At 39.0% G+C, this 13,326-nt stretch overlaps 1 protein-coding gene across 2 annotated transcripts in view; it reads left to right on the top strand.

The window, feature by feature from the left end:
* SP2353 overlaps positions 1–12,177 on the top strand; it is a 741,117-nt gene extending 728,940 nt beyond the window's left edge. For both annotated transcript variants that reach the window (XM_065231894.1, XM_065231886.1), the window contains one exon: positions 10,851–12,177. In XM_065231894.1, coding sequence (XP_065087966.1) covers positions 10,851–11,005 — 155 coding nt within the window. In that variant the 3' untranslated portion in view covers positions 11,006–12,177. The remainder of the gene's footprint in view (positions 1–10,850) is intronic.
* The last annotated feature ends 1,149 nt before the right edge of the window (positions 12,178–13,326 follow it).

Raw genomic sequence — 13,326 nt, 5'->3', positions numbered from 1 at the left:
ATGTATCCACATGCCAAAATTGAGCTCTCAAGGACGTTGTTTACCCCCCTGACGATAATAGGTTAAGGTATTGCCGAAGCCAACTTTTCCCCTATATAAAGTTCTGAGACTGCCTCTGAATCATACTAACTCAAGGACAAGTTTCAACATGTTTCAAGATTTTTTAAATAGGTCGTAAATTTATTGCATTTTGTTTAGAAATGTAATATTTTTTTAATTATTTTTTTTCCGATAGTGAATAGATGTGGAAAAATGTGGATTCAATATCAGATCCCATTCGCTCAACACTAACACAATGGAAATTCAGGGCTTAAAATGTTCTACAAAGTTGTTCGTCATTTATTGCTGAACAGCTTTGTTGAAGACTGCAAAGTTTTTGGTATTCATCCAAAAACATTTCAGCGGCGCTGGTGGTGTAATGGAAAGCGTAATTGCCTCTCACCCCAAAAGGCCTGGGTTCAATCCCAGTCGGCGCCGCCAGAATGAACATATATGATCACGCCTTCCTTCGGAAGGGAAGTAAAGCCCGTTGGTCCCCGGTTCATGAGTTGATGGGTCGATAGGTAAGGTCCAGGTGCGGGAGCTTGCCTCCCTGGCGTCGGCAGCATTGGTGCTCAGCACGGAAAACAAGAACGACGGAAAACAAATCATGGAAAAAAAATCCAAAAACATTTTCAGATAATCGAAGCTTCAGGCTTCAGGAAAAAATTGATTGAAATCTTAAAACGGTGTGAAATCGACTATAAATTGTCAAAATTGATGGCACCTCTCTGTTCTAGAAGAAATATATAAAACCAAAAATAGCAAGTGGAAAAAGTGTACATCATTCACTTATTGCAACTGAAATCCACATTTTTCACCACATGAATGATGAAAGTCACACTAGTGCCATATCTCTCAAACCAAACCTACCCTAGACCCCATACATCATACAATCACGTGATTCAACCCATAAATGAAAGATTGGGACACATTTCTCAACCCGTACCGTTCTGTCCTGCAATCTAGTGAGAGGCTAAACGAAAAACGACTCTCGATGAAAACAGAGCAAAGTGCTGTGAATCTCCAGCATCCACCCTCCTGCCATGCGAAATGGTTATGTCCTCGGTCCTAAGCCCTCTCGATCGCATCGCATAGCAAGTTTCGTTCCCGAGTGGACAGGGAAGAAGAAAAAAAATGAACGACATCCAAAAAAGGCGCTTTAAAACCGAACAACATATTGGCCAACCATGGTGCGCAGCATAAATATCAACTTTATAGTCGAGACGAGAAACTGGTCCAAATATTTGCCTTGCATTTCTCGGCTGTTGGTCTGTCTACTGTGCGGAGAGAAAGAGTAACCGTGGGCTCCATCATCATCATCATCGTCGTCGTCGTCGTCGTCGTTCTATCGTTTAAAGAATATGGATTTCGTACAAAGTTCGCTCGGCACAAAGAAAGTAATGATGGTACATTTCGGGACCCCCCCCAGCTGAGGCACATGAAAATGATCCAACAGCAGCCGGCAATGAGCGAGAGTGAGAGTGGCTTACGAATCAAATCATGCTGAAATGGTTATATTTTTCTGCCACGAACTTTTCTACTGGAAGCAGGGGGCGCGGGCCAGTACCAAGTTGAGCCCCTTTCTCTCCGTATAATTCCAGTTTATGACCATCGACTGAGTGACTGACTGACTTGGTTGGAAAGGGATCCTCTCGATTTTATTTTGGTTTGGGGTTGGTACGCCCTCGATAAAATTAGAAATTCTTGCCTCGACCACAAGGATTGTGGTGTGTGGAAAGCTTTCAATGAATGGGATGATTTCGTTTTGGAATTTATGGTGAGAATTATTTGCACTGGCACAAATGGGTCGGTTTTTCAAGAGACTGACCGGCTTTCCGAAAGTGGGGAGCGTGCTTCTGTTATTTGGCTTTGTTCTTGGGATATCTCTTTCACACCCCAGTTGGATTCCGTGTGGTTGTGTGTTTTTGTTGTAAGTATTTGCAGGCATTTAAATGGATTTCCTGAATTGCTATCTATGGCATCGAAAGCTTATAACAAAATTGTCCAACTGCTAGTCACAATTCCAAATCCATTGAAAAACGTCAACTCTGGCCACAAATTGACTTCAAACTGTGTTCGTTACCCACAATTAGTTATTCCAATCTCATCATCGTGTTTGAAAATCCTCACACCAGCTCCATAATAATCCACCCGAAATGGACCTAATCAAAAAGCTATAAAATAGATTTAACAAAACCAAATTAAATTATTAATTATCATGGATGCAACCTCTACTCGCACACAGGAACTAGTGCCACACAAGCACACTCTCATTCACATACCGTGGGAGGGGGGGGTGGTATTTAATTCCATTACGAAAATTTGATCCAAATCGGGTCCGAATTGGGACAGATGAACTTTCGAAATTGTTTTTATACCGTTTTTGTTTTATCATCTTGTGTGCACAGCTGTTTCACCCATAATATGCTGAATACTGATGCCATCACTCGGTGAATTCTGTGTATGTACAGTTATTACACAACGTTCGGCTTATGTCTGCATGTGCTCCCCGTAGGTAGATTCGGTCTGGACATTTGAAATGAAAATCCGAAACCACATTTCATCGCACCACATCGGTACATGTGTGCCGGTGCCTTGGGGGAGGTTTGTACATTCCGTTTCGGTTGGAAGTGTAATATGCCAATCAGTTTTTTAAACAAGCTGCCTGTAAGCAAAAGCTCATCGCAACCACCTCAAAGGATTAAATATAATAACGACATGGATGTAGAGTGGTCGGATCATTCCGCAACTTTTTCTCGTTTTTTTGTTTGGGTTTGGTTTTGACATAATTAGTATCATATAATTTCATCAAACAAGTCGTTTACAGATCTGTTAATTTGAACACAGATCCTTGGGATCCGTCAGGTTTTCAGAAAAATCAGTGATCATTTAGAGGTGCTTCAAGCTTAATTTTGAGATATTTAGATAAGTGCTGGCTCATGATATATGTATTATGCTTTTATTGAAATTTGTCTGAGTTTACCAGTGCTGTGGTTGTGGGTAGTCGCAGTTAGTCAACGACTGCTTTGATAAAATAGATAAAATACAGGAATCCACTAACTAGCGTCTCTGATATATATGTTTCGGTAAATTTGAAATGACAAGTGCCCTTGGTAGACAAGTTCAGGAAAAATATCAAAATCGTAAAATTTTAAATGGCTTGCGCCCTTGATATGCATGTTCAGATAAATTTAAAAAAAATTATACATCTGGGAAAATCTGAAAAAAAATACAAAATTTGAAATAGCCAGCGCCCCTGGTAGACAAGTTGAGGAAAAAAATTAGTAAAAATGTTAAATTTAAATTGGTTTGCACCCCTGACAAACATAATCAGTGAAAAATTTATAAAATATAAATTTGAAATAACTATAGTCTGGTAGACAAGTTCAGGAAAAAATCGTAAATTTAAAGTGGCTTGGGGCGCAGTAGATAATTTCACGGAAAAATTGAAAAATGTTTAATTTTAAATGGCTTGCGCCCCTGTTAGACAAATTTGGAGAAAAATTGAAAAAAAAAACATAAATTTTAAATGGCTAGTGCATCTGGTAAACATGTTCAGGTTTAAATTGACAAAAATCTCAAATCAGAAAAAAAAAATAATTAAAAATTCAAAAATTGATATACATGATCAGGGATAAAAAAAAAATGATAAATTCGTAATAGCTTTTGCCAATAAACCAATAAAAATGACTTGCGCCCCGGGTAAACATGTTCAGGTAAAAATTGATCAAAACAGTTTAATTTGAAGTGGTTGGTGCCCCAACTAAACATTTAAAATACAATTTAAGTTTGAAATGGCTAGTGTCCCTGGTAGACAAGTTTAAATTAATTAAAAATATATATATATACATTAAATGTTCTGCGCTCCTGTTAAACATGATCTAGGAACAGTTTAAAAAGAATGTTAAATTTTAAATGGCAGCGCCCCTGGTAAATCAGGGAAAACTAAAAAAAAATTAATGCTTGTGCCTCTGGTAGACATGTGCAGGGAAATGGAATGAATTACGCCCCTGGTGAACCATTTCAGGTTAAAATTGATAAAAATCTTTTAATTTGAAGTATCTAGAGCCCCTGATATACGCGGTCAAGGAAGAATTTAAAATAAAATATTTTTAGTTTAAATTGTAGCAAGTTGCGGGAAAAATAAAAAATAATATGTTAAATTTGAATATACATGTTCAGGGAAAAAAATATCAAAATCGTAAAACTTTAAGTGGCTAGTGCTCGTTATAAACACGTTAAGGAAGAAATTTAAAAAAGTTAAAATTTCAAATGCCTTGTGCCCCAGGTAAACATGTTCAGATTAAAAAAAAATATTAAAATATTTTCATTTGATTTGGCTAGCGCCCTAGATATACATCCTGAGAGAAAATATTAAACTTGAAATGGCTTGCGCCCCTGATAAATATAATACGGAAACAATAAATCAAAACTGAAAAATTTGAAGTGGCCTGGGCCCCTGATCGGTGAAAAAAGACAGAAATTCTTTCACGGTGAGGGGACAGAAGTTTAGAATTATTTAAAAAAGCTCGAAAGAACTTCGGAAAGTACTTGAGAATAGTTCGAAATCACTTCTAAAAGCACTGAATCGCTTCAATGCAGTTTGGAATCACTTCGGAATGTACTGAATCACTTAAGACAATAATTGAATCACTTCGGAAAATAGTTAAAGGGTGTCCACGATGAAATTGCCACACTATGAAATTGCTCTAACTTTTTAACCGTTGGGTAGATTTTAATGAAAATTTGGGTGGATTTAGTTCATAGTGCATTATTTACATCCTGCAAGTTTTAAAGTCCTGTGATTAAAACTCGCGGAAATGGAGTCGAAAGAACAGCTCGTGCGTGATAAAATCTTGCGCATTCATCACGAGAACAAGGATCTCTCGCATAGTTCCATCGCTAAAACGTTGGGAATCGCGAATTCCACGGTGTCGCGAGTGATTTAGCGGTTCGAGGAACGGTTGACCACCGATCGGAAGCCCAGAAGTGAAGGAAAAAGTATTCCGTACAACACCAAAAATCACAACCGCGTAGTTGGGGCCTTCAACCGAAATCCGAACGCCTCCGTTAGGGATGTGGCTAAGAAGCTGCACCTAAGCCGAAGTTTTGTCCAGAAGGCCAAAACTAAGGCTGGGCTTCGAACGTTCAAGGTACAAAAGGCCCCTAATCGCGACGAGAAGCAGAACAAGTCCGCCAAAACCCGTGCCAGGAAGTTGTACCTCAACATGCTGACGAAAGTTGAATGCTGCATCATGGACGACGAAACATATGTGAAGGCCGACTTCAAACAGATCCCCGGCAACCTGTTTTTCACGGCAAAGGATAAGTTCAGCGTTCCGGAGCATGTCCGCACTCAGAAGATGTCCAAATTTGCGAAGAAATTCCTGGTTTGGCAAGCCATCTGCACGTGCGGGAAGCGGAGTGCACCTTTCGTGACCCAGGACACGATGAACGGACAGGTGTACATAAAAGAGTGCCTCCAGAAGCGGCTGCTTCCTCTCCTGAAGGCCCACAACGTCCCAACAATCTTCTGGCCGGATTTGGCCTCATGCCACTACTCCAAGGACGTGCTGAAGTGGTATGCGGACAATAAGGTCAATTTCGTGCCGAAAATGTTCAACCCTCCCAACACTCCGGAGCTCCGCCCCATCGAGAAGTACTGGGCGATTATGAAGCAGCACCTTCTTAAACGACCTAAGGTAGTAAAGACAGTCGATGAACTGAAGAAAGTATGGGTTTACATGCAAAAAACGGTTGATTCACAGGTTGTGCAGAATCTTATGGCCGGAGTTAAGCCCAAGGTGCGGGCATTTGCGTATGGACTGTAAATAAAATACGAGTAAAATGGTAAAATGAAGTTTAATAGTTATTTCTCAATCCCTGAAAATTTGATGGCAATCGGATGAAAACTCGAATTTTGCGAATCAATTTTGTGTGTGGCAATTTCATCGTGGACACCCTTTAATTACTTCAGAAAAGTTCGGTATCACTTCGGAAAATATTGAATCAGGTCAGCATCACTTCAAAAGGGACTGAATCATTTCATAAAATATTGGAATCACTTCGGAAAGTCCTGAATCATTTCAGAGAGCACTGAATGACTTATGCAAAGCTCTAAATCACTTTAGAAAGAATGTATTGTTTCACTTTATAACTGTTCGGAATCACTTCTGAACGTACATAATCGATTCAGAACATTTTGGAATCACTTCAGAAAACACTGAATCACTTTAGAAATGTTCACAAATCTTCACAAAGTAACTTCAGAAAAGATCGTAAAACACTTCAGAAAATTTCGAAATCACTTTGGCAAGTACTGAATCTTTGCGAAAAATTCACTTCGGAAATAATTGAATCACTTAGGAATGCACTGAATAACTTCAGAAATGTTCGGAATCACCTCGAACATACTGAATATCTTAAGGAATGTTCATGATCATTTCGGAAAGAACTGAATTACTTCAAAAAATTAGGAATCACTTCAAAAAGCATTAAGTTACTTCAGAAAAGTTTTGAATCACTCCAGAAAGTACTGAATCATTCCAGAATATTTGTAATCACTTTGACGCACTTTGGAAAGAGCTGAATCACTCTAGAAAAGGTTGAAATCCCTTCAGACAGTACTGAATCACTTCAGAAAAGCTCGGAATCTTTTCGGACAAGATTGAATCATTTCTGAAAATTTCGGATTCACATTGGAAAGTAATGAATCATCCCAGAAAGTTTGTTATCATTTTCGCCAGAACGGAATCATTTCGAAAATAATTGAATCACTTCAGAAATGTTCGGAATCACTTCGTAAGTACTGAATCTCTTCAGAAAGTTCATTATCACTTCCGAAAGTACTGAATCACTTCGGAAAGAACTAAATCACTTTTGAAAAGTTTGAAATCACTTCTGACAGTATTTAATGACTTCAGAAAAGCGTGGAAATTCTTCAAATAGTATTGAACGACTTAAGAAAATTTGAAATCGCTTCCGTAAGAACTGAATAATTTCGAAAATAACTGAATCACTTCACAAAACTTCGGAAAGTGCTGTATCAAATCTCTTAAGTTTGCAATCATTTCCTCAAGAACTGAATCACTCTGTAATGGTTGAATCACTTCAGAAAAGTTTGAAATCACTTCAGAAAAAAAAACGGAAACACTTTGGGGTGCACAGAATTATTCCAAAAAAGTTCTTAATCTCTTCTGAAAGTACTGAAACACTTTAGAAAATCTCGGAATCAATTTGAAAAGTGCTGAATTACTGCAGAAAAGCTTCAGAAAGTACTGAATCACTTCGGATAGTACAGGCATAATTTAGCATGAGAATGATTAACTGCTTGCCGTTTAAAAGAGTAGCAAACTAGACTACCTGTATTACACAGAGAAGCAACAATAGATGCGTGGGGCTAGCATGCATCTGCAATGTGTAAAAACTGGTGATCTCATACTAACAGCGCCGGCCGCGTCCAAATGTAAGCCAATTAGGGAATGGATAGGAATGTTTTGACGTTATTCTCGCTTTGTTGAAAACCGAGAAATCCTCCTCACTTCCATGAATTTTTCAATAGTTTTTCAACAGGATTCACTAAAGGTAGTATTGATATTTATTGCTAGGTCACATTAGTACTCAATTGTGACACATTGAAAAAGTTCTCGATTTTTGCACTCAACTCTCCTTAACTCGATTTCCACTAGCTCGGTATCGAGTTATAGAACCATAGTAAACATGAATTGTATGGCTACTGCGATAGGAAATTTGTGTGGGATTGTTATTATATAACTCGATTGTCCCTCCAATATCGAGTTGTAGAGAGTGCACTGTAGTTATGTTACCAAAAACAAGATCTATCTGTTTTGACATTACATTGCATTAGGAAAGTTTGGAATCACTTTGGAAAAGTTTAGAATCACTCCAAAAAGTACTAAATAACTTGAGAAAAGCTTAGAAACACTTTGGAAACACTGGACCATTTCATAAAACTTAGCACGTACATAATCACTTCGAACAGTACTGAACTTTGCAATAGTTTTAAAACACTTCGGGAAAAATTTTTTGGAAAAACTGGATCCATTTATTCAGCTCATAAAATATTTAATAACTTCAGAAAAGCTTTATTTCAGTAGAGAAAATGTTGATTCGCTCAAGGATAGACTGGTTTCAGAAACCACGTCTGCAACAAGAACCTGATTGATTTGTGTAGCTACGATTGCGTTATTGACACGCAAAAATAATCAAGGAGTTTGGGATTCCACTTTTGCTAAAAGTAGCAAAAATTGGGTTCACGCGGTTTCCTAGATAAATGTTTCCTTTACGAAAGTAAGGTTCTTGTACGAGAGCCACATGGGATGTGCCATTTAGCATTAATCTACATAGATTTATCATTGCTGTTCTGTTATGCTGCAGATTGATTTATGCTATCTTAACAGTAATCATAATTCATAACTACTCAATATATCACAAATCCACCACCTTGAGCATAAATTTAACAGCAACGTAGAAAGCAAATTGGTAATGATTTGTAAAACGCCAGAGGTATTCTGAGTTATACGTATAAAGCGAATCCATATAGATATCTTTTTATTGGTAGTTTTGGGAATTTTGTTTTGCCCGATATTGGGTGCGACTACTTAGCTCAAATTTTAGGAACACAGCACTTGAGTTTACTGCTTGGAGATATTTTCAAAAATAAACAATTTTATAGTACTTTAACTCCTGGGACCAACCACCGACTCAAGTGACTGAAGTCATCCAAATGAGCTGCATTGAAGACATTTTGTAAACTTCGAACGGATACATCGAAGAGGAAGTACAACCTCGTTAACAAACAGTATAAGCGGATCAACATACAGTTTTATCAGCACCATCTACAAACTAAACTCAAAGCAAATCCCAAGAGCTTCTGAAATCATGTGAACGATCAACGGAAGGAATCGGGCTTACCTTCTACAATGTACAATACGGATCAAGAAGAATCAGATACGGAGGGAATCGCTGACCTGTTCATGTCACAATTCAGCAGTGTCTTCGTCAAAGAAAATTTACCTAACGAGCACATCGTAGCCGCCGTAAGTGATGTTTCCGTACTTTCTACTGTTGGGCCGCATCCGCCTATCTCAACTAATGGTGTTCGTAGAGCAGACCTTCGTTTGAAAAATTCTTTTAGCACTGTCCTTGACGGATTCCCTTTCGCGGTTATTAAGAACTGTATTGGAGTGCTGGCCGCACCTTTAGCATCCATCTTCAACCTCTCTTTGGATTCTGGGATCTTTCCCGACTGCTTGAAGGATTCTTTTGTTTTCCCTGTCTTCAAATAAGGCAATAAGCAGTCGGTGTTCAACTACCGTGGTATCGCTGCTTTATGTGCAGTCTCAAAACATTTTGAGCTATTGGTGCTAGATTATTAAAAACAAACATGCTCTCATACTCAATGGTTTTTAAAAAGTCGAATACAAAAGCCTTTATTCAATCTGTAGAATAGCAAAATATCCAAAAAATAGAATGCTATTGAAACTGCTTAGAAACTCCAAAATAATCCAAAACGTCTAAATTGCGGTACTAATAAGTGCCGTGGGTAACATTTGCATCACAAGGACAGTAGTACCCCCAATCATGCGGAGGATAACTGATCACTTTTGCCACACCCGGATACATTCCAGATGCCCCTAGGGAAGTGGCCAAAGAAGAATTTAAACCTACAATCCTCTTCTTCTTTGGCTTATTACGTCGCAACGGGGATTTAAGTCGGCTCTCAACTTAATGATCTTTGAGCTCTTCCACAGAACTGCGTGAACTTTGCTGTCAACTTTGTTAAGTTGAGAGTTTTCTAACTCTAGTAACATTAAAAGTTTTATCAAGGGCTTAAAGCATTTTACAAGTCTAAAAGCTGGTCTACAGAATCACCATAAAACCAAAATTATTACTTGGGAAGTCTGTACCATTTTTGCATTAGTATACTGTGTGTGTCAAGTACAATCATACTCTATGCCCAGGAAAGTGTAGACATTTTTCAACCCGAAAAATTTCTAGACCGGACCGGAAATCGGACTCAGCATGATCTTTCTTTATAGCTTTATAGCGCCTTTACTGACTGAGCTAAGGGAGACCCTCGATATTGCCATGCGTTACATCAATTTAGATGAGAATTCAAAAACAAACTTATTAGTCGAAATATTGAGTGACCGGGACCAAACATGTACATACATGTTGGAGCATAAAATAGTAAGAAAGATTTTTTTGGATAATATTTAGGGCTTTTGATCTAATTTCCGTCCTACTAAGCACAACCCAGGCTTTATCTCTCTTTTCTGAACGAGTTAATTGGATTTGATAAGGAGTCACGAATTGTTGAGATATTGTTTAAAATCTAATACCGCTTCTTAATTCTAAATTCGTCCTACGAGTTTCAATTCCGTCCAAACGCATTGAAACGCCATCAGATTTTCTTCGTCCTACGGATAAACGTAGAAAAAGGGGATTCGGTAGGAGCGCTTCTTTTGTTTTGAGAACAATGAGCGTAAATATTCATACAATGCGCTCTAACAGGATTTATGTTGTAGTTGATGAACTAACGCATTGGAACAAACCTATTATTGATTTGTGCACGGTGAAATCATTGATATTATTGACCTTTTCTGATCGATAGAACGGAAATGGGCGATTACGACGAAGTAGCGTTCTACCTTATAACAATAAGAATGCTCAAAATAGTTAGAAATTTAATATCCCTTATATTCAATTTATCTAAATTCAAATCACCACACCACCGGAAACGATCATTTATTAACATGTTGTGCATATTTTTTTCACCAACACAGGTGGACTACCGGCGGCAACATTCTTCACCAGGCAACGGTACTCGTCCGGCATCGTCGGTTGCATCTCCGAGCTGATACTGGCCGGTGAGCTGAGGCTGAATTTCGATTCGACGATACTGGGCACGGCACACAACGTCGAACCGGGCGCCCCATGAAGGTAGATATAGACGTCGGCGATTGTCACAGCCGGGCAGCAGCACATCGTGGCACCGCCGCCGCCGGTTGGTAACGCTACAACTAGAACAACTGCTACTATTACTACTAGGAGTAACAACAATTGAAAACGTCCATCAGAGAGAGAGAGAGAGAGAGAGAGAAGGGATCAGGTCCCCGGGGGTGTTGTGCTGTGCGGGTTGAAAGGGTTCGTGATACGAAAGAGGAGATCTGCTGAAAACTGAATGAAAGCGAAGGGAACGGAGTTCGGGTGACAACGGTTGTTGAATCGGGTGTAGGGCTTTGAATGAGAGAGAAAGAGAAAATAAGAGAGCAGACAGGTAAACTACGCAGATACATACACACCGATTTAGACTAAATGAATTTTTTATATAAGAATGAAAGTCTAGGGTAACAATTTAAGTGTAAGATTTAGGTACTGATATAATGTAATATTAATGTTAAAGAGCGATCGTTTTAGGGTTAAGCATCAACTCTCGGTGGTGTCGATGAACTATGGGAACCTGATGGTTGATAGGAATGTGTGTATGCAAAAACAATCTAAAATGATTCACAAAGTAAAGGAAGGTAACAAAGAGTAACTTTAAATTTTGCATTAAATTAGTTCGTAGCATTTTAGTGAAATTCTAATCTTCAATTCATATTTTTCAAATCTTGTTGGTTTTCAATCCACCGCATGTTTGCATTTTTCGTTTTCGTAGCAGCAGCATTCATGAATCAGATACCGCAGAGATCGTTTGATGAAGATTTTGAGTGATCTCCGCTGTTACGCACCATATTATACTGGTATTATAGTAACACAGATTTTACATTAGAATTGAAAAATCGGATTAAGGTGCGCTGACCATAATCAAGTTTGACTTTCAAATTATTTGACTACCTCGATCTGAAAACTATCGGGCGCTGCATTCCATATCAGAGAGGGAGAGTTCTGTTTTCGGTCCAGCTGAGGAACACATCCTGGGCATAGCGACATTTGACATTATTTGCCAGACAATATACCATTCAATGCAACGGTCTCCTACGAAAGCACTCAAAAAGACAGAACAAATGGTAGCGTGGATGATAGTTGATAACAGGCAGCTCAACAACGACGCAGATCGTTTAGGGCCCAGAAAAGTATTCGGTTTTTAACAACAGTGTTCATTTGGAGCCTCCCTTCGCTCAGTTGGTAAAGGCGCAGCAATAAAACATGGTCATACTGAAGGCGGCTGGGTTCCATTCCCGGCCCGGTCCAGGAATTTTTCGGCTTGGAAAATTTCTTGAATTCCCTAGGAAAATGAGTATGATTGCACCTATGTAACACATGCAACGTTCATGAAAAATAAATGAAATCCCAGATGTAAATAAGTTATAGGGAGAAATGGCTCTACTGTTGGCCTATGGATCTAAGATTGGGCCCATCGCTAAAAATCTGCTATTTATCAATTTTATCTAGATGAACGCGTCATTGGGACGACGGTACTAATGGATGTTTTTGGTCGCTATTGACAATTTAGTCGATTGCTGAATTTATGTACGGACCCAGATTAGGGGCATTTACACCGAAATTACATCAATTTTCCCTATATTAATTGCTTTGAAAACATCATTAGGTTGATCGTTGTAGAACTTTCCCTTAGGAAGCCGTGTTGATGTTAAGAAATTATTGGCCGAACCGCATGGTACACAGCATCATATACCAACTTATCCAGAGCTTTCGGGAGGCAGCTAATGATTGAGATTCCACGATAATTTTCAACATTGTGGAAGTCTCCGGTCTTGTGATAGGCGTGATGGACGCGACTTTCCACACTTTGGGAAAAACACCACTTATCAGCGAACAATTGAAGATAATCATCACAGGTAAACCGAGTGATGCGACAAACTGTTTAACAAACGATGGCGGCAAACTGTCGGGACCAGTCTTAAAATTCCACAGAGCGAGAAGTTCAATTCTGCTGGCATCACTAACGAAAGCCAGATCAAGTAATGTACATTACGTACATCCTGTATTTGCGTGCTAATGCAAGGACGGACTGTGTCAAAGTGATGTCTTGTTCCGAGGAAGCGTTGATGATCAAATTTCCACCCGAGCCTAGGCAGATTATAGTCTCCAAGGCGATGACAGTGTCCGTAGTTTCACCGATATCGCACAAGAACACAAGATGCATAATTAGAGTAAACATCAGGATCGGAGTTAGGTATTCTGTACACACAACAAATGTAGACCGACTGCATTGGCAGTGATTCAGGCACCACTGCTTGCTTTAAACTGTCGGAATTCACCAGTGGAACCAACTTACACCGTAAATGCTTTTGA

Source organism: Ochlerotatus camptorhynchus, unplaced genomic scaffold (assembly GCF_037179485.1).
Source record: "Ochlerotatus camptorhynchus isolate MF236.1 unplaced genomic scaffold, CSIRO-AGI_Acam_v1.1 ptg000035l, whole genome shotgun sequence".
Taxonomy (NCBI): domain Eukaryota; kingdom Metazoa; phylum Arthropoda; class Insecta; order Diptera; family Culicidae; genus Ochlerotatus; species Ochlerotatus camptorhynchus.
This window is presented reverse-complemented; position numbering and strand designations above follow the sequence as displayed.